The sequence below is a fragment of the Sprattus sprattus genome (assembly GCF_963457725.1).
Source record: "Sprattus sprattus genome assembly, chromosome: 2".
Classification (NCBI taxonomy): Eukaryota; Metazoa; Chordata; class Actinopteri; order Clupeiformes; family Clupeidae; genus Sprattus; species Sprattus sprattus.
In genome coordinates, this window is record NC_137921.1 from 67,229,109 (window position 1) to 67,251,910 (window position 22,802).

The window sequence follows — 22,802 nt, forward strand, 5'->3', positions numbered from 1 at the left end:
AATGGAGTGAGAGAGAAATATGTAAGAGAGATGGGTAAGATACAGAAAAGCCAGAGAGAGAGAGACATGAAGAGAGAGAGAGGGAAAGAGAGAGAGCGAGAGGGAAAGAGAGAGAGTTAAGGAGAGAGAGATAGGGAAAGAGAGAGAGCGAGAGGGAAAGAGGAAGAGAGAGAGTTAAGGAGAGAGAGAGAGAGGGAAAGAGAGAGAGCGAGAGGGAAAGAGGAAGAGAGAGAGTTAAGGAGAGAGAGAGAGAGAGGGAAAGAGAGAGAGCGAGAGGGAAAGAGAGAGATAGGGAAAGAGAGAGAGCGAGAGGGAAAGAGGAAGAGAGAGAGTTAAGGAGAGAGAGAGAGAGGGAAAGAGAGAGAGCGAGAGGGAAAGAGGAAGAGAGAGAGTTAAGGAGAGAGAGAGAGAGAGAGGGAAAGAGAGAGAGCGAGAGGGAAAGAGAGAGATAGGGAAAGAGAGAGAGCGAGAGGGAAAGAGAAAGAGAAAGAGTTAAGGAGAGAGAGAGAGAGAGTTAAGGAGAGAGAGAGAGGGAAAGAGAGAGAGAAAGAGTTAAGGAGAGAGAGAGAGAGAGTTAAGGAGAGAGAGAGAGGGAAAGAGAGAGAGCGAGAGAGATAGGGAAAGAGAGAGAGAGAGAGTTAAGGAGAGAGAGAGAGAGGGAAAGAGAGAGAGCGAGAGGGAAAGAGAGAGAGTTAAGGAGAGAGAGAGAGAGGGAAAGAGAGAGAGAGAGAGTTAAGGAGAGAGAGAGAGAGGGAAAGAGAGAGAGCGAGAGGGAAAGAGAGAGAGTTAAGGAGAGAGAGAGATAGGGAAAGAGAGAGAGAGAGAGAGTTAAGGAGAGAGAGAGAGAGGGAAAGAGAGAGAGCGAGAGGGAAAGAGAGAGAGTTAAGGAGAGAGAGAGAGAGGGAAAGAGAGAGAGAGAGAGTTAAGGAGAGAGAGAGAGAGGGAAAGAGAGAGAGCGAGAGAGATAGGGAAAGAGAGAGAGAGAGAGTTAAGGAGAGAGAGAGAGAGGGAAAGAGAGAGAGCGAGAGGGAAAGAGAGAGAGTTAAGGAGAGAGAGATAGGGAAAGAGAGAGAGAGAGAGGGAAAGAGAGAGAGAGTTAAGGAGAGAGAGAGAGAGGGAAAGAGAAAGAGAGAGAGGGAAAGAGAAAGAGAGAGAGTTAAGGAGAGAGAGAGAGAGAGAGGGAAAGAGAAAGAGAGAGAGGGACAGAGAGAGCGATAGTGAGATAGAGAGAGCGAGAGAGATTTCAGAGGAGGTGTTTTGATTCGTCCTGTCAGGGGAGATCAAGGGCAGAGCTTTCCTTTGGACGGTGGCCCTCATTACATTAACACTGGCTGGCCGGACGCCCCTTTAAATGAACCAGCCATGTGTGAGGGGCAGGCTTTAAAGCAGACAGCGGATAAAAATACTGGCCAGTTCCGACTTAAATGGATGAAAAGACAAGCGGGCAGACTCCTGGAAAAAGACGATGGGTTAACCAGAGTGACAGAACTCAACTGAAGAGAGAGGCCACAAAGCACACAGAGGATAAAAGGCTATCCAAACAGAAGAACTGTAAACTATATAAAAAAAAAGTAGAACATCCATGTTGATTCAGATATACTGTAACTGTCATAAATGACTCATAAGATGCCATGATGATCACGAAAGGGAGTCTTTTCTTGCCCCTGTTGCCATTGTGCTTGCACTAAGGGGGTTCAGGCTCTGGGCTCTGTAAAGCGCCTAGAGGCATTTATATTGTTATGGCGCTATATAGATAAAATTGAATTGAATTGAAGTGAAAGACTGGATCGGTCACCAAACTCATTTTCACTGTAAGACCTCCTGGTTGTCTGCCATCATTGCCTTAAATCTAATCTAAGTGTAATCTAACTGATTAAGGCAAATTATGAAGAAAATGTTTGCTGAGTCAGTCCAGTTTGCTATTTAGACAACCTAAAGTATTGTTTCAGGCAAAACATCAATTAAACCAAAAAGATCATATTCCTCCAGTGACCTACTAACTTACTGCAGTGCCAACTGAATGTTTTAAAAAAGGCACTGCTTGACACAAAACTGAATCTCTTTACTTCGAAAATATCACAGCAGTGTGCACTTTGAGTCAATCACCCTAAACGCATTATTCCGAGTTCTTTGCATTAGATAAAATATACATAAATGCATATGATTACATAAACTGTGTCTTAAGAGAATGCCAAAGGGAGTGAATTATTGCCCCTGCCATTTTGAGATGAATGTGGTTTATCGGGAGCCTTCCTCTGTAACTAATTCCCCTCAGTAAACACCCAACTACGCATATATATACGTATATCTATACATATATACTGCATAGTATAACAGCTTCAAGGCTCCCCAAAAGAGATTTCAGCATAATGAATCAATTACTAGTGAGATGAGAAAACATTTATCAAAATGCAGGGTTATAATGAGCATGAACACATTAATATTTCATCATTAGACAATGATGAGACAAACAGCAATGGCATGACCATTATAAATACAACTGTCTCCAATACCCCAAATTGCTGTATTCATTTGGACACAGTAGTTTAGTGTGTGAATATTTCACTGTGACAAAAGTTTGGCTTGTTCTGATCACTGCTGTAAATTATTTCCAAAAGAGAGCAGATGGTTACCATCTCCGCATATAGAAGATCTGTTGATTTAACACCTTTGTCAACCCGACTGAAACTATTTGTACTTGACAATCCTCCTGGAAGATTAAGACCAGGGGATGTAAATCCGGAGGGCAGCTGAAGAAATCTGACCAAGACAAATGCAGTGTATCTCCTTGCCAAGGGTCTCTCCAGCTCCTAGTGCAGTCTGCTGAGAGAGGAGCTAAGCAGAGAGCGAACCACTAGCCCCTCAAAGAAAGCAGAGAGCGAACCACTAGCCCCTCAAAGATAGCAGAGAACGAACCACTAGCCCCTCAAAGACACCAGAGAGCGAACCACTAGCCCCTCAAAGAAAGCAGAGAGCGAACCACTAGCCCCTCAAAGACACCAGAGAGCGAACCACTAGCCCCTCAAAGACACCAGAGAGCGAACCACTAGCCCCTCAAAGAAAGCAGAGAGCGAACCACTAGCCCCTCAAAGATACCAGAGAGCGAACCACTAGCCCCTCAAAGACACCAGAGAGCGAACCACTAGCCCCTCAAAGACACCAGAGAGCGAACCACTAGCCCCTCAAAGACACCAGAGAGCGAACCACTAGCCCCTCAAAGACACCAGAGAGCGAACCACTAGCCCCTCAAAGACACCAGAGAGCGAACCACTAGCCCCTCAAAGACACCAGAGAACGAACCACTAGCCCAGGGGTCCTCAATAGGCGGACCGCAGTCCGGATCCTGACCCAGACGCAATCAAATTGGGACCGAAGCCAAAATCAACATTGTAATTTAATCATGAACCTGGCGAGTTTTCATTTGTGCGTGATTTCGTGCTATATATTTTTTCCCTACTCGATGTGGTTTATATCTTTCCTTGTCCAATCCAGGAGCTGTAATAACAACATCACTATTACAACTCACTCACTCAATGTTGGCTGCGAGCTCTGTGGGTCACGCAGGCTGTGTGTGTCAATGGCAACAACGCAGGCAGATAGATTTGTGAACGGTATCTTGTTCTCAACAAACAAAATCATGGCGTGCTTTTAACCCGACAAAAAACGAAAAGTTGTGAGTGGACTGACAAGTATGCATTTGTGCTGCTTGCGGAGAGCACAAAACTGATGTGTTTAATCTGCAAGAGACGGTTGCCTTTTTCAAAAGTGGGTGGGCATAAATTTGGGACCGAGCAGAACAAGTCACACAACACATGTGGTAAACACTTACAAACTCAAACAATCAGGCAATGCAGACAGTCTACCTAGGGCACTGCCAGGGGAAAAGTGAAGGCACTCCACTGCACTCCAAAATACTTGGGCACTGCAAACTATTTCCAAGACGCCACTAAGGAACCTAGCCCAACCCGCACCCCCTTAACTTGGGACCCCAGATGGCAATGGAAATGCAGGAGGGGCAAGGAGACAAGACACACAAGACAGACAACAAGAATGTTCAAAGAGTGGGGATCGACCCTCGCATCCCCACAAATAAGAACAATAAAACTGTCCATTAGTGAATCCCCGCGATGTCACTTCCTCCGCTAGGCACGGCCCTGGTGACGTGTCAGCGACCAGGGGAGAAGGAATCCGGCAGTAGATCCGGTGAACGGCACAGCAGAGAAGCCTGAGGAGTGCACAGCCTTCAGTGTGGACAGTTATAAGAGGCAAACAAAAAGAGACTAGACACCAGCAGAGTAGAATGGGTAACATTCCTTACGGTTTGGAGCTTAGCTTCAGTTGCACTGTGTATAGCCTCGTCGTCACCAATCTGCCCAGCTATCACTGCCTCCTTGTCCCAATCACGAACCGGGAATACAGCCACCGCTCTCTTCCGTGAAACCAGCATACACAGACAGGACACATTAAACCCACACATATGCAGACAGGACGGACACAGACACAGATACAGACACAGACAGAGACACAGATGAGACCGACAGACAGAGACAGACAGACAGACAGACAGACAGACAGACAGACAGACAGACAGACAGACAGACAGACAGACAGACAGACAGACAGACAGACAATAGATAGATATATGAATTGGTATATATATAGAAAGAAAGATAGATAGATAGATAGATAGATAGATAGATAGATAGATAGATAGATAGATAGATAGATAGATAGATAGATAGACAACCTTCACCTAACTCCACCAACCTCCCGCACACTAAACACAGGGCCTTTTTAAAGAGGATTCAACCTATCCCCATCATGCTCTACCAATCAATGAAATGGGCAACAGCATTTGTCTCAATCACTGGTACGTTGTAGTTATCAAGTCTCTGCACACAGACTCCATCTTAAGAGATCAGGAGAAATTTAAAACAATGTTTGGGATGATGAAGTCATGCCTGACTTTTGCAAGGACAGATGGTATAAAATGCAGATTTCACTGGCAGAAGATAATGGTAATTTGGAACTTTAATCCGTGGAGAATTAATGGGATGATAACATTACGTAAATCGAAACAGTGGAGTAACTGATAAACAATGTGAGAGAATATTCAAATTAAGAGTGCCACACTAAACCGTCAGGGAGTTTAGACAGCTATTGTCACAACATATCTCTCTTCTCTTCTCTTTTCTTCTCTTCTCTTGTTTTCTCTTCTCTTCTCTTCTCTTCTCTTCTCGTCTCTTCTCTTCTCTTCTCTTCTCTTCTCTTCTCTTCTCTTCTCTTCACTTCTCCTCTCTTCTCTTCTCTTCTCTCCTCTCCTCTTCTCTTCTCTTCTCTTCTCTTCTCTTCTCTTCTCTTCTCTTCTCTCCTCTCCTCTTCTCTTCTCTTCTCTTCTCTTCTCTTCTCATCTCTTCTCGTCTCTTCTCTTCTCTTCTCTTCTCTTCTCTTCTCTTCTCTTCTCTTCTCTTCTCTTGTTTTCTCTTCTCTTCTCTTCTCTTCTCTTCTCTTCTCTTCTCTTCTCATCTCTTCTCTTCTCTTCACTTCTCTCCTCTTCTCTTCTCTTCTCTTCTCTCCTCTCCTCCTCTTCTCTTCTCTTCTCTTCTCTTCTCTTCTCTTCTCTTCACTTCTCTTCTCTTCTCTTCTCTTCTCTTCTCTTCTCTTCTCTTCTCTCCTCTTCTCTTCTCTTCTCTTGTCTTCTCACTAACACAGTACACCAGCTTTTGCTGCTAGTAATGGATAGGGCCTAAAAGATTTGGGGAGCTGGCTAGTCTAAAACAGGCTGTGGAAATAGAATGTGACCTAATGAGTTTTCCAGGTCAAGGTTCCGCAGGTAGGATCCATCCCAGAAGGCACCAGTCTCGATGTCACTTCTCTCTTAGGAGCCTTGCAGCTCACGCCTTCGATGTGGCGCCACACAAGCTCAGCTGATCGATGGAAAGAGGTCAGAACATGACAGATGAGGCAGAGGACAAACAGCTGCAGAAAGCCCCAGCTGAGACAAATGGGCGCTCGGAGGATGATTGAGTCAGGGCTCCGTGAGTCACTGAGTGTCAGGGAGCTGATGTCTGCGACCATTTACCCATCACTCCCGGGGATCAGATTAAACCGACTCCGGGTGTGATTGTCAGATCGCAGCTGTGCAGTGTTTGTGAGGGATCAGATTTTAGCCCGTGACAAATTCAGTTTTGTTCAGATACGACATTGCAAAGCGAGAGATGATGTTTTATCAGAGGGATTGATCTGACAAATTCCACCAGGAGTTAAGCAACATCGGAGGGAGGTGGAGTTTTTCATTGGGGGGGGGGGGGGGACCTGAAATTTATGATCGGGTGAAAGATATAGGACATGATCTAGCATGGAGTTCCAAAACCTGCTTCCATTGCTGTTTTTGGTTCAGACGTGTTTCTGCCTACCTGCCTCTTCTTCAGGTCTAGTAAAAAGAGTGAAGATGTCAGCACATTAAAACTGTGTTCAAGTCTTAAATCATTTTCCATTCTGTAGTGACATATCACCATTGTCATGTGCAAACCAGTGTATCAGCACACACTAGAAACTAGAAACTAGAAAACAAATACATTTCCAGTGTGTGTCTGCATCTTTTAATTTTGTAGTATCTATCTACCAATCTATCTATCTATAGATTCTATCTATCTATCTATCTATCTATCTATCTATCTATCTATCTATTTATCTATATCTATCTATCTATCTATCTATCTATCTATATACCAATCTATCTATCTGTCTGTCTTTCTATCTATCTAACTATCTATCTACCAATATATCTATCTATCTATCTATCTTTCTTTCTATCTATCTACTTATCTATCTACATTTATATCTATCTATCTGTCTGTCTGTCTGTCTGTCTGTCTGTCTGTCTGTCTGTCTGTCTGTCTGTCTGTCTATCTATCTATCTATCTATCTATCTATCTATCTATCTATCTATCTGTTTATCTATGTTGGAGAGGCGGGAGGTCACCATTTCCTGCATTGAGTTCCTAAGTTCCTGTGCCCGGCCCTTCTCCTCTAATGGGCCATGGCTAACACAGAAGCTCCTCATCCTCTGCAGCTCAGCTCCAGTGCTTAAGATTACAAACCCTCACAAATGGGCCGACTAATCACAGTAATGCGCAGTGAAGGTCTTCAAATAAAGTTGCAGAGACCCCTGCGGCAATTTGAGGGCTTAATTGTTGCTCTGCAAGAAGAATTATCGCGTGTGTGTTGAATTTTTATAAGTTGGACTGTGTGCACTTAGGGAGGGTGTAGTATGTGTGTGAGAGTGTGTGTGTGTGTGTGTGTGTGTGTGTGTGTGTGTGTGTGTGTGTGTGAGTGTCTGTCTGTGTGTGTGTGTGTGTGTGTGTGTGTGTGTGTGTGTGTCTGTCTGTCTCTGTGTGTGTGTGTGTGTGTGTGTGTGTGTCTGTGTGTGTAGAGCAGGTTGTTGGATGGGAGATGCAAGTGAACTCTGCTGGTATGTCCAAAAGCCCAGTGCAACCATTTCTGACAAGCCTAAAACAGAAGTACTTAGTGTGTTGTTTGGATTTAGCCTTAATGTATCTTAAAAGGAAATGGTGAATGCCTCTGGGAGTAAATGGGATTAAAGCATCTAAGCGATTCAAACCCACACCACCTCCGTTAGAATGATGTTTATATATATGAGGTGGATTCGGAGGAAAATAGATAGCGAGGCAATGAGCCTGGTAAGCATCTGTGAAATGAGACAATCAGACAAATTCGCTTCAATCATCATTGCCCCACACACACAATCACGCACGCACATACACACACACATGAAGCTGAAGCCGACTAATTTGCGGCTGGCCTCATTTCAGTAGCAGACCTGCACTGGCCGTTAAATAACCTCCCGCTTACTTCTTCTGGTCTGGTCGTTCAGTTTGATTAGCCCTCCGAAGTGATTGGGACTTGACTTAGTTCGAGTGTCAGAGAGGCGCGTCAGAGAGCTCAACATAAACATTTAAACACTTACTTCATAAATCACCGGTTTCTTTGTGACGCGTTTAACCTTTGAAAGAGTCTGAACAGATAAGCGCAGGGAGTAAGACGACCCATTTCCCGCCACGTACCTACATGAGCTCACACCCTCTTTCTCTCACAACCACAACCAACCCCCCTCCACTGTAACCATGGATACAGTGTGGCTACGTAGGAAACCAGAGCTCAGTTGCCGCTCTAGCTGTGGAGTCAGTGACAGATGAAGTCATGGGGTGGGCTTTGATCACTCCAGCTAACCTGCCTGCCTTCGTTCTGCCTCACTCATCTCATGGTTGGGGCAGGGGAGGGTGGGTGCACCATTATAAAACAATTGGGTTCTATCGCGTAATTTAGCTGTTTCCGATTGGACGAGAGACGTTCCATGCTATAGGTTATTCGTCAACATACCAACAGTTACGGGACTTTTCACAGCTAATAATAAATCATGGGAGTGGGGTGGGAGTGCCTGCGGCCTCGGATGGCTACGGCCGAACACCACCCGTGGGATTATCCCTTACCTACCCCACTCCCACTCGTGCTATATTGCTTAAATATACCATACACCATCAGTTTCATTGCCTATCTATCCTCTCTTTAGGGAGAAACACCTGGCTGTGCTGCCTTCCTCTGATTACTCTCCTGGTGTTGTGGAGCCAAAGACAACAACCCAAGGGAACCAGTTGAAACACTGAAGGGCTTACTTCAGGGCAGGCTCGCAGAGGCTCCCACACGGAACCGGAATCTGTCTGGAGAAGCGGCAGAGAACACCCAGACAGCCCCGCGTGTAATTACAACCGACGAGGAAGCAGGTTGGCTCATTAGCGTGACATGGTGTCACGGCTCCGTCTTCTAGAAAATGCTGTTGAGGCGAAGATAGGGCTTGGTTTTGAAACGTTCCCTGTTCTTGTTCTGTTGAGCGGTGTGTGTGTGTGTGTGTGTGTGTGTGGGGGGGATTGGGGGGGGGGGGGGGGGGGGTGCAGTGGTAGCAGGAGAGGTGTGGGCCTGTCACTCAAAAAGATCGCCAGCTAGAGTCGTCCCATGAGAGGGCTGGCATCCCTGGCTTAGCCTGCAGTCTGACAGCCTGCAGTCAGACAGATAGATAAATAGATAAATAGATAAATAGATAGATAGATAGATAGATAGATAGATAGATAGATAGATAGATAGAAAGGGGAAAGCAATAGATAAAAAGAGTTACAGAGAAAGAGAGAGAATGAGAGAGACAGATATAAGGAGAAAAAAATATATATATATATACTGTTTGTATATAGTGAGAGAAAGAGGGAGAGAAGGAAAGAAGGTGAGGGAGAAAAATACAGAGAGAAAGAGAGAGAGACAAGTAATTGAAAGTTAATTCTGGTGTAAGTGCCACCTATGATGAAGGCAAAACTCCAGGCAGTCATTACTCCACTGAGCTGTTCAACCACAGGCTCTGGCCAGTCAGAACGAAGCCTGGCAAACGCAGCGGACGAGGCCGTGCGCAGTTGGACTTGAAGCGGGGCGACATCCTTCCTCCTATCTTCTCCGAGGGGCCAAAGAGAGCCCATGCATGCACAGCGGGGGAACCCCAGGGATATCACTGTGATTTCCCATAGGTGCTGTGGGTAGACGATGGGTTGACTCAAAAAACGATGGGTTGAAAACCAATCAATATTCTAGAATTCGTCTAAGATTAGTTACCAGGCAGGAACTGAAAACACCATTTATTTGATTGGCTATTAGCAGGACCTCTAATTAGCTACAACGACGTTTGCCTGACTTTTAATGTGGTGTCACCCCATCGTTTTTTGAGTCAACCCATCGTCTACCCACAGGTGCTTCACCCTTCAGTGCAGTCAGCTCTCGAGGCTGGTACCGCAATACAGTTATCCATGAAATGACTTCAGTGAATAACTTAAACTAGACCACCATGCTATCATGTTAATGTGAGACTTTATATTTACTTACTTGTACTTGTTTTACAGTTTTTCACTGTTGCTAAAACCCGTTTTTCAAAACAGTAACGTCTTTCTCAAAACTGCACACAGAAAATTGAAAACCTCACACACAAAATGCTAAACCTGACACTCCCTTTGCAAGATGACTCTTTGCTATCAAATCTCTTAACTGTTCACAAAATGTAACTCATGTTTTCATTTGGTACACACAGCCATATTTTCAAAACACACACACATACATTCATTTAGTACACACAACTAAGCATTAGCTGCACACTACCAAGCATTTACAGCACACAGAAGTGCAAAATTGAAAACACAATCATCGAAACACACCATATGAATGACAATGACTCATTGAGCCCTTTCTCCTTTTGTAAAATGTATCAGTGTAGGCCTACATTTTTCATAGTCAAACATAAAACAGCAATACCGTTGTTCTCACAAACCATATTTACAATTTCAGTCTCCTGTTCCACCAGATTGTATTGACATAAAATTGTATACAAAATGCTTATAGTTTTTCTCAATTGCTTACACACATTTTTTGAAAGCATGCCTCGTTCTCAAAACTCTAAACACAAATCCCAAAGCAACTAACTGAAAATGCAAAACCCTTTATATCTCCTGGAAAATGCTACTTGGCTTTCAAAAAATATTGAAAGTTTTCTTCCTCCACAGTGTGGTTCTCTTTCAGTCCTGCAAAATACAAATACTGTGAGCACACTACGTATATTATATTGATATACAGCAGTATTACAGTACACAAGGCAAACAGATTTCGTACTTGTTCTCCATCCTGAAGGTTCTAATGAAAAACTAATGAAAAACCATGAAAACATGGTCTACCACAGCGGCCCAAATCTCATTAGAGATGACCATTCTCCTTCTTCTTTCTCCTGATCCTCCTCCTTCTTCACCTTGTCCTAATTCTCTTCCTCCTCCTTGTCCTCCTCTTCCTTCTTTCTGTCCTCCTACTCTTCAACCTCCTACTCCTCCTCCTTCTTGTCCTCCTCTTCCTCCTCCTCTCACTCTTACCCCTCTCCTTCTCTGGTTGTCAATCTTTTCAAAGTTTTCAATAGTTTATCAAACAAAACAGAGGCTCAAGACACTTTTATGGTGCAGTCCTCACTGCAAATTGGTCAAAAGACCTGAAAGTTTAGAGATTTGACTATTTGTGGCTTGCAGGTTGATGCTTTGAGATTTTACTTGAAAATTGTGTGCAACAACAGAACTTTGTGTACACTGTTTTGACAACAACGTGATGTGTAATTGACATCAGTGTGTTCACAAGGAAAATCGGACTCTAATGTAGATAAGGGAATCTTAAGTATTTCCGACTTGGGGCGAGCGATTGATACATGACGTGAAGGTTGTGCAGATTGTGCCGAATTTACGCTTTTTACTTCTTAACAATAGTGAAAAACTGTATTTATTAATAAGCCACCAAAAAAGCTAACACTGCATGTTTAGAAGGTACCTTAGAAGGCAGTTGAATTAGTTATGAATAGTCACAGGCACCGTAAGAATAGCAGACTAAGCATGTAGAACCTGTGGACTATGGCGGCATATGGCATCATTATGTAACATTAAGGGTCTGAGGATACACGATTTCTGAGCAGCTATGCAGAGCAAAGACAGTAAGTGAGATGTCCACACAGACAACCTCACAAAAAATGAACACCATTGCTCTAGGCAAACATGTGGTTTTTTTTTCTTCTTTTTCTGATATTGCCTGTTAGGGTGCGTGTTATGAACAGGTGATCAACTGTATCGACTCACTGAAGGACAACCGAGACTGGAGAGATCTATAAAAAACGAGCAATCGTCCAATTAAATTAGAGCAAAGCACTGGCCAAGCTGTCGCCGTGAACTGCCAGATGGTTATCAGTCCCACTCCACTTGGCACACAGGGCAGCCTGGTGTCTCTCCAAAGGCATTTAGCAACCAGACACAAGAGAAGAGGAGAGACCAGGACACTATACTATATATATTAGGGCAGCCGTGGCCTACTGGTTAGGGTTTCTGGCCGGAAACCGTAGGGTGGCCGGTTCGATCCCCGACCAGTAGGAAAAATGTGGGCGGGGGAAGTGGTAGACCACTGCTCTCCCGTGCCCACATCCACGGCTGAAGTGCCCTTGAGCAAGGCACCTAACCCCGATCACTACTCCCCTGGCACTGCCAAAGGCAGCTCACTGCTCAGGGTTAGTGTGTAACCTCACTTCACTGTGTGTGTGTCACTTCCCTGGATGGGTTAAATGCAGAGGTGAATTTCAGAGTGTGTGTGTCTACACCACCTCTGCCATAGAGAGGACTTTCACTTTCACTTTTTTTTTCACTATACAGTGAGGGTGCTATTCTCCAATGCACTAAGTAAAAAAAATAAAAAGTTTGCTGCTACGCCTACACTTATTCTACCCTTGACTTAAGTCTAGGATTTGAAGGCAGTTACGTGCTACAACTTTCAAGCTAAAGGAATCATTTTCATACTCTGCCGGCCCTCATCAAAATCATTAGCACTCTGTCTGTCCTTGCATCTGGGTCCTTTCAGAGGGTGGCTGGTGTGATGCGTACATCCCAATCATCGGTGGCAAGGTGTTTGATGACTTGGCTACATGACGTGTTTAATTATAGTCTACATAACATGAGCTTAAGCTGGGACATTGGAACATGCATTTTGATGTGCCTTTTCCTCAGCAGCACATGCGATGTTTGCTAAATGTACTTGAAAGCTGAGTTCATGTTTACAAAAGTGTTTACAAAAGTGTGATGGGTTTTCTGCGATACATAATGTCTTCATTTGAGACTTTTTGTGAAACAGTTCTCCCCTTGCTATCATTTTCTAAATCAAAATCTGGCTTACATTTTCCATGGATTTGACTGACATTACTAAGGTTAATGTGGTAAATTCCACTTATTGGTAACACCCGAACTAAACCAGACTGTGAGCACGTTTTTTTTTTCATGAGCCCGCCTTCATTCTGATGTAAAATGTGTGTGGGTGTGATCGGAGAGTACGGCCCTAAGAGAAGATTACTATGCTTAATAATGTCTTTCTAAGAGGCAAGCGCTTATACTTCACTTCCAAATAGTTTGATTGATCACATGATAATTATGCAACCACAAGGCCAATTTGGGCATTTACAAAACAGACCGTATCAGAAGCAGCACCCTTTAAGATTTTTTGTAAAAGTAAATAGCTAGTCCTACTGTTTTTCTGTCTCAGCCGAGTTAAATGCTTGTGTTTTGGAAGTATTTGCCAATTGCTGGGAATTATTCAAGGGACCCCTGAAAACACCAAGACACATCATTTTCTCCTCAGCTGGGTGTCCAAGTCTAACTTAAAGGACCTCCTTGGGTCTGTGATGTGGGATTTTTTTTCCACCAGCTTTAACACTGACAGTCACTCCCACAGACCTGAAGCCAAAGAGGAAATGATCACAGACATCTTGCTTCATGCTAGCTAATTAGCGCTGCTCCACAAGCGAAAGAGATGGTTGTATGGTTATATTTAAATGCCGTGCAGAGCATCAGAGTAGCAGGGTTCTCCTTATATCAAGGTATTGCTCTCTGCTGTCCGCTCTACCTACTCTATTACAGAATGTGCAAATAATGTCCAGATTCAGTCAGTGTACCTACCTATATTTCCAGCTGAAGAAACTTTGTGCCCTCTGGATTTCTGTGAGTATCACTTTACCGACACCATTTTCGTAAATAGGCAAAACACAGCGACCTAACCCTAGCCTTCAGGAGCACATCCAAAAGAGGGCAGGAGAACCATCAATGCTACTGATGGCATCTTAGCATTAAACAAGCGGTTAGTGAGAAGTTAGAGCGGTCTGGGCGTCCGCAAGTGGTGTTTTTTTATTTTCCTGTTTTTGTGGGGTTTTAGAAAAGCAGTGTGATGAAGTGGTTACTGCATGATGGTCAACTGAAAAGTGACCGACGTGATCTTGTGCAATCAGTCTCATTTTCTGATGCATCACTGCATTCAGAAGAGAAAAAAAAAGATTTTCTCAAGGGTGGGCTTAAACTTTTTTTTACATGACTGTATACCTGTGCATTATGCATCTTGCCTCTACATACCATCTTCTCCTCAGCTAAAGATGTATATAAATACACTAAATTCACTTTAAAGGCACCCAGTGCAACTTTATAGGCTTGAGACTCGAAAAATAAACATTCAATTTCTAGTCTTTTTTACACGTAGTAAGTTGCAATAACTTCATACCATTACATATCGACATTCAGGGAGCAAAGACGAGAAGTGGTTGTGTGGTGAGAACTGATAGAAAATCGTAAACAACAACAATTGCCGGTGGGGAGAGGTCATTTTTCCATTGACTGGAATCCTGCTTTATTTATTAGTGGTACCAATAAATAAAGGGCTACGCTCTTGCGGCTAGTTTTAGCGCTCTTTTTAACGCCCAAAGTATCAAATAATGATGCAAATGTGCTAATATGGTGAAGTAAATGTCAATATCATAAAGATGGTCTTATCCAGAATATTTCCATTTTGATGCCCTAATGTTGCACTGGGTGCCTTTCAACAGATCAAAGATGAATAGAGTGGACAGAAATATTGAGGAACATGACATGCTCATTGTTTGTCACAGCTTTAGAAGCATGTTTCAATTTTGAGAACAACTGTGAAAATAAACCTAAATGAAATGATAATGTCAACATTTTAAAAGAAAACATTTCATAAAGAAAGACAAAAACACCGTAATTAGCACAATGTGTGTTTATTTATTTATAACTCTGGTGTAATATATATATATATATATATATTTATATATTAAGAAAGTTTTTTTCTCCTTCAATTCATGCCGGTGTGGTAAAAATAAACACTTTACCCCAGAAACATCATAACAATTTCCACCCCGGTAAAAATGAAGTCTCATGTACAGTGAAAAGCTGAGATGGTTGCTGCATCCAAGACGGGCAGTAAGGACTCTGGCCAGAGAATGCCCTGATTGTCCAGCGTCCTTTTCCTCTGCTGTGTGTGTGAGTGAGAGAGAGAGAGAGAGAGTGAGTGCGTCTCTCGATCGATATATTTGTATGTGTGGTTGAACTGTTGTCTGTTTGAATGTGTGTATGTGAAGGTGCGAGTGTGAGTAGGTGTGTATATTTGTGCATGTGTTTGTGTGCGTGTGTGTGAGAGAGAGAGAGAGAATAAGCATTTTTGTATCAGTATTAGTATACGTGTATTTCAGTCTGTGTGCACAAAAGGTGCAGCGAACTGCTGCGTTGGCAGGCAAACATCATTCTCATTGGCTTTAGTTACAAGTGTACACTTCAAAAATGCAGCATGCAGTAGAAGCCCGCAGGGGACCACCAGGACTAGTGGCTGTGCAACCCCCCCCGCCACCCCCCCCCCCCCCTCACCCACCAACCCCAACCCCATCCCACCCCCCTAACCCACCAACCCCCACCCCATCCCACCCCCCTAACCCCCTCCCCCCACCTTTGTAAAACACTGACATCCCTGAGGGCCAGGGGAGCAAACAAACAAATAAACAAACTAAATATTTCTATGAGGTCTGCCCTCTGAACACATGCTTAGGTACCCCAGGAGTTCATCAGTTTTCACTTTCCTTCCTTCTTAGTGTTCATAGCTTCCTGACATTCCTGGATCTAATCCAGCATCATCTTTAGTAGACTCTCGGAGGATGTGAAACATCATTAGAAAGTTGAAAACACTAGGGCTAGATGATGATGATTAAATGGCCTTTTTTTCCGTTTCAAACTACTGGAAAATTCAAGTCATTGGTAATGAAATGGCTCGACTGCTCATGCAAACTGTGTCTTGTTTGAAACAAAAAAGCAAGTGAAAAAAAAAGTGTGTATTTGGGTGAAAAAAAAAAACATTAAGCAACCTCCTTTCCGTGTCTGTGAATGAGTGAAGTAGGGTTGCTGAACATAACCAAGTGTTCAGCTCTTTTCTAATGGGATTTCTGCAGCAGCGCTGAGAATTGATTTTGGATGCTGCCACTGGGTCCTGTCTCTTTCACCATTAGCTCGAGAAAAAGAGAATGCCCGCTCCCGAGACGTTACCACATTAGTACAGAGCAAAACAATGTTTCCGACATAGCATGACACAAAAAACATTTCACCTTAATGCAATCCCCAAATGTTTCTATTCACTTGATGTCATGAATACAGGACCTTTTAGACTAAAGTGACTTTTAAATGTCATTCACAACATGTTGTGCATTCACCTGCAGAAACCAGGAAATTATTGCTTGTTATATTCAAGAAAGGTTGGTGATGGTTTCACTAATGTTTAGGGGCAGAATATAAAGATAATAATGGTTAGTTCTACTGACAGAATAAGATGTGCTGCAGCATCGTGTCTTGAATGCCATGTCTTGAATCTTCAGTAGTGAATGTATGGGCAATATACTGTTGAGGACACATAAAGCACTAGTCATATCAAGTGATTTTCCATCCTTTACATATAGCATACAATGTGAAGAGAAGAGGGCTATTTTGGCCTGTAGCTCTTGCATAGAGCTGTGAATTTAGCTGCGAAGATGTAAACGGTTTTGTCTGTTCAGTTTCGAGAGCCAGAACGCAAACGTACAGTATATACGTATAGGGCAAAATGGCCGCTGATGCAGACCGTGACATTTGGGTTCCTCTACAAATCAGTGCAGAACGCTTTCTGAGGTATGCCTTTGAATAAAATGGGTGGATAAAAAATAAATGAGTTGAGTAGGTATGACAAGGATTAGAAAGTCTAGGCTCAAAAGGTCTCATCGCCATCCTACCAAAGCGAGAGAGAGTCTAATCCAGCTGTTTTGGTGGAAATGCACTGAAATGACAGACAACGCTACCGCAAAGGCCTCTGACATTCTAATCTGCGGAGAAAACTGGACCATTTCACAATGGTGAGGACAACATCAAACAAGACTTTGTTAGCTGTCCAATTGTATGGTACTCTGCGTTTGCTTTACGTGTGACCTCCAAGGGGAAACAATCTACTTTTAACGAAAGACCAGTGAGTCAACATATTTGCTGTTTGTAAACAGTGATGTACAGTTGTGTTTGTTTTCTGCAATCACAATGTAAAAAAAGTCTCTACTCTAAAATTGCTACCATTCCGGGCTCCAGCACCAGTATATGCAGCTACAGAAGGTAAACAATAACACCCCTAGCACTTACTAAAACTTGTGCTAAAAAAAAGGGGATTGTAAATGCTATGGACACTGAGTCTGCCATGCATTTTGCAGCTGGGGGTGTTCTTTTGTACATGCGACATGTACGGGTGGACTGTGTGAACGTTGTGTGGGCCAATCCCAGCCTTCCCTGGGGCATTGGAACAGAAGGTATCTGCCATATTTGGTGGGTGGCTGTGGGGAATGTTACCATATACCTCTAACATGCCTGTACATACAAAGGATCTGTCCAGCATGCAGATATGACATATTGTTTCCCTTAACAGCACTATGTGGAAATATCCCTAAAACGGACTTATACCGCTTCCTCTGTACAAATGAAACCTGATATCAAAGAAAACCATTGAAGGGAGCCAAACTGGAGCGTGGCACTTACCCCCTAAAAAATGTAATAAAAAAATGACAATAGCGAAAAGCTTTCTTGTTTAAGTACCTGGTGGCCTGAATGATCTGAATGTGCTCAAAGATGGACAATCCATCGTCTTTTCTCCATTGAGCTCATCAAAGACATTTTGCATGATGTGTAACAGGTCTGAAGGAGCACGACTAGGGGGACTAAATCAGTCGTCAGGTTGATTGACTACATACCCTTATGGTGAGTGAGTCGCCTAGTTGCTTTGCACAAGCCATGGCCTGGTGCCCCACCCTACCCTCCACCGCCAGTAGCACCTGTTAGTGCGACCCATTTGGCCAACTAAGACCTACTGTCAGAGACCAGTATCCTGAAAAAGGTAAGCTTTTGTCAAGCTCATTCGGAGATGTCATATACTATTCATTGAGTCAGTGCAAGTAACAAAGAAAAAATTATAATATTCGCCATCTTCTGAACTCATTTCGGCATGCAGTCCACTGCATAAACGTACAGTACAAGCAAATCACTCAAACTATTCCTCATCAGAATTCTTTGGCAGGCCAGATTCCAGCTGGACATGCAAGTGAGTTATATGTACAGTAATCAAGTAAATTCGTCAAGGGGACTGTTCCTTGCTCTTCCCGTCTTCCGAAGACGAGGAGGACACGTGCAGAGCTAGAGCCAGAGAGGCAGCAGGAGTAGTGTCCTGATAGGAGGAAAAACTTCCGTTATTCTTCAGAATTTTAACCAAAGAAATGTTCCCTTGCAGGGCGACCCCATCAGAAAGGCCCGTCGTCCCGCTCGTTGTCTGGCGTGACGGGTCGCGAAACCGTGAAGATGTCCTGGCATTTGGTTTTGGTCTTGGGCATCGTGGAGGTGTGCGAGGACCGCCGCTTATCCGACAGCAGCCTGAGGATCTCCCCCACCTGGGCCTCCAGGCTGGCCATGCGCCCACTCAGCGTCTGAATGTCCCCCTTCAGCTCGCACTTGGCCTCCTGCAGGGAGGTCTGGAGCAGAGCCTGCTCGGATGCAGGCTGGTAGGGCTGGTGGTGGTGGTGGTGGCCCCCGGACCGTACGACGGCTGCCACCAGGCTGCCAGGCCCTCCGGGGCCGGGGCTGGGCTGCTCGTAGGGACTGCGGGACTCCATGGGGCTCCGCTCCATGGGGCTACGTTCGTAAGGGCTGCGTGCGTCGCCGGCGCGGTCTATGCGCAGGTCGCTCTTGGTGATGCCGCTGTCGCACGAGTCCGTCTTGTGCAGGGCGCTCTTCTCGTCGCCCTCGACTCCTCCTCCACCGCTGCCGCCGCTCCCGCTGCTGCTGACGTTTCCGTTGCCATTTCCTCCTTCGCCACCGTCACCACCACCACCAGCTCCACCACCTGGTCCCCCACCCTCAGCCTCCTGGCTCTTGCTGTCTTCCGAGAGCAGCTCCATCGACTGGGACCCCTCACCCCACTCCTCCTCCTTTTGCTGTGGCTGCTGTTGTTGCTGCGGCGCCCTCTCCTGTTTTGGAGGGGTGGCTACAGCCGTCGACGCCCCACTGGCTTCTGCGTCATCCGCCACTGCGCTCTTAAACCGCCCCCACCCCCGACCCGTGACCCTGGGCCGCACGGGACTGGTGACCTTCAGGCAGTTCTGGTCACCCACTATGCCCAGGCTGGGGGGCTTGAGTTCCAGGGCCTCGTGACCGCCCATGCCCCCCACCACCTCCTCCGTGCCCGTCACGAAGCTCTGCAGCGGGGTGATCTGTGAGACAGTCACCACGCTGGAGCCTCCGTTCCCTGCACCTCCACCAATCCCTGGAGCCCCGTTCTGTAGCAGGGGGCTGTGGTGGTGCTGAAGAGGGTGGTGGATCTGATACTGCAGCTGCAACTGCTGCGGCTGCTGCTGCTGTTGCTGCTGCTGCTGCTGCTTGTGGTGTTGATGGTGATGGTGGAGGTGGTGGGTGAGGGGATGGAGCTGGTGCTCCACCTGAAACTGGTTGCGCTCCAGGTCCAGCTCGCCGAGGCCCGGTGCGCGTATCTCCTTCTGCTGCTTGAACTTCTGGAAGAGCTTGCGCACCGGGTGGTCCTCGGGGATGGAGAGGGTCACCTCGTTCTTCTGCTGACGACGGTCCTCCTCCTCCTTCTTCACGTCGGCAATCTTCCGGAAGATGATCTAGAGAGAAGGAGAAAAGCAACAGGGAGTCAAGTCACTGGAGTTTAGCATTAACAGCGTCCTTCGCTCAAGGGGACAGATGGGACTGCAGCACACCAGTGCAATTTTTAGATGCGTCCGGCATCTCTATAAGAGGGTATGTCCGTCCGTCGGTCGGTCGGTCGGTCTGTCGGTCGGTCGGTCGGTCGGTCGGTCTGTCGGTCGGTCGGTCGGTCGGTCGGTCGGTCGGTCTGAAACGCCTGCCTTGTAATTCCCTCCTGTGTCCACAAGGTGGCAGAGTTGAGTTGACGCATCTTGTTGTCCGCTCGGACTTGTTATGTAATGAAAGCATGATAACATGGCTGGATATCCTGGCCCTCCAACCACCAGAGGAAAGTACTTCACCTTTTTCTCAGCTGTTTTCAGTAGGCTACCGCCTATCTTGTTTATTGTTTACATAAACCAACATCCACGATTTCATAGAAAACAAATAGGGTCATTACATCATTTTCTCTGTTGACTGAGCTCTACCACATTTCTTTTTCAAGATTTATTTCTTTTTTAAGCCTTTATTTGTACAGTTAAGTATATTTGGGGAGGAAGTGAGGAAGAGTGAAGAGGTGGGGAGAGGATCGGGAAACGACAACAGGCCAGAATCGAACCTGTGTCCCCGCGGGCATTGTAGCCCGTAAATGGGAAGGCTTATTGGCTTGCGCCACAGTGCCCCCCGCTCTACCACTTGTTTAAAAAGTTACAGTTAAGTTAAGCTACAATCCTACATGGACGTCCATAAATGTATGTATCTCCAACACCATGAGACTACCAGCCTCCTAAATCCTTGCAAAGACATCTGAATCTCTGCAAAAGAGTATTTATACAACAAATAATTAACCACTATAATGACTTCATTAGCAATACTAATGATTCCTAATTGTCCTTTGTGCTGAAAAAAAACTAGATCTAGAAGATTGGTGCAACGACACACCATGAACTGAGCACTTGTTGAGGTAGCTGCTACTGCAGGGGCTTAATAATAAATACATAGCAGACCTCAGAGCCTCCGAGCTGACCTTCTCAGTGTAAACATTTGAAAAAGAGACACTAATTAAAGCTCATCTCTGCTGCGCATGAGTCATAATGAGACAGCGAAGCCGGCGAAAGGTCACTGTGAGATTGGAGCGCCGTGAGGTGATGTGTGCGGTGTGTGTCTCTCTCAGTCAACACTCGCTGATGCCACCAATGACACCGCTGCCGCTGCCGCCACCGCCGGCACACAATTTGCCCTCAGTCAGCCCATTCTTTACACAGATAGCACCTCCTTCGTGCAGGCGCCCCTGAGGGCGGCGTTCAATCTCCACGAGTGTCCACGGATGGCGCAGCGGGCCATAACCCTGCTGAATTGAAGAGAGGCACCCTGGGAAATGCAACCCCATTACGTTCCATTATTTAGAGACCCTGTGGCCAGGCCTTTTATCTATTTTTTTTCTTTTATAAAGGCTCGTAAAGGTTTATTCACACCTCTCCGCTTTCTGGTGGCGAGTAGGTCAAGTGCGGTGTTTGCTGAGTGATATGAAGCAGCACACATCCGAGGCGGGGGTGGTGGGGTTGGGGGGGTGCAGAGTGTGTGGGGGAGAGAGATTCAGGACAAGGGTCGAAGATGAGAGAATGCAATTTCATTTTCAATATCTTAAAATTATAGAGATCCCCCTTTCAACATGCTTTTCCTCTTCCTCCTCCTACTCTCCCTCACTTGGATTTCGCAAAACAGAGTTTAAATGTTCAGAATATACTAACAACTGACGGAGACTCCCATCGCCACCATTACATCCCTGCACATGTCACCTATTACATTCTTCCTCCTCATCCTCTTCTCCTACTGCTATCTTGCAAAATAGAGTTTAACTTTCATGTTGTGCTCCGGTCAAAAAATACCATCTTAAATTACAATTAGTGCTGTCAGTTAAACGTGTTATTAACAGCGTTAACGCAAGCGCATTTTAACGCGTTCATTTTTTTAGCGCAAAATTAACGTTTTGGTTTAGTTTTTTTTTACCGCAAACTGTGTAGTAGGCCAACGTTACGGTTTGAGTGAATGGTGTGCGTGATACAGCGAAATGGAGGATAAAAAGCTTTGAATGGAAATTTAACTTTTAAAGGTTGTGTTGTGCAAAAGAAGCGAGCTTCAATGTTGTCTGAAAATGTCAACAGGCAGCTGGCTGACTGCAAAGAAGTACTGTAGTAGGCTTACCTTTTATTGGTAACCTATCTGTTACATTTCAGTGTTTCTGAAATAAGAGGCCTGACTACTATGTTCCCAGCAAACTTGAAAGAGACTATGGAAAGAGACGTAGCTCCCAGAAAAACATGGCATTTAAGCTTTACTTGTGAAAAACATTAACTCTGCAGACCTAATTTAAACTTGTGAAATGGTGTTGTACTTTTGCGTGTACCTTATAGTGTGGAACACTAGCAGCGCTACGAATATTTCATTTGGTCTTAAAGTTGTACTGTCAGATTTGTTCTCTCCAAAATGAAGTTTGCCTGTCATTTTAAACTGTCATTTCAAATGCCAACACAGCAAGCATGACGTCATGTAAGTACGGATGCTCACAGATCTGATTACTCTGGTCGTTTAGACCTATGTCAATATGAAAGGCACTAGTTGAGAAATTGGGCGGGAGAATAACACGATTTGGTGAGGAAGTTCGCCTTCCATAGTTGCGTTTACAGTTTAACTAAAACAAATTTGAATTAGATAAAAATGTTGTATTTCCACGAACAATAGTACAATTACAATACCGTTATATTAATGTCTTCATTTTTAAAACATAACAAACATAATCATGCAATGTTTGTTTTGGGCATGTTTAAGTGAATAGACTGCACCTGAACCTACAACTGAATCAGGTCAAAGAAAGCCCACAAAATACCCTAAATTAAAAATAACACTAGTTAGATTATCGTTTGATTGTCAAAAAATATTGAGACAAAGGCATTTGTACAGAAATGAAACCGGTATATGCCAAAGCAAGAAGAAAGCATATCATTACCTCGAAAACCAACGCAGTAAGTAGAACAAAGTGGGAATGTTCGATACTTGACGCAGGTAAAAACGTACTCATGTAACGTGTCACCATAAACATTAATAGAAGTTTTTAAAAATACGGTTTCTTGCAGTGTTAAACGAGTCATACAACTTAAA

General features: G+C 44.7%; 1 protein-coding gene across 1 annotated transcript in view; it reads right to left on the minus strand.

Annotated features, from left to right (window-relative positions):
• Window positions 1-18,244: 18,244 nt before the first annotated feature.
• The window catches only part of kcnh5a (potassium voltage-gated channel, subfamily H (eag-related), member 5a), a gene marked incomplete at both ends in the record, with an annotated part of 110,936 nt that continues 106,378 nt past the window's right edge, over window positions 18,245-22,802 (minus strand). The window contains 2 exons of the mRNA XM_080860376.1: window positions 18,245-19,358; window positions 19,425-19,621. Coding sequence (XP_080716502.1) covers window positions 18,245-19,358; window positions 19,425-19,621 — 1,311 coding nt within the window. The remainder of the gene's footprint in view (window positions 19,359-19,424; window positions 19,622-22,802) is intronic.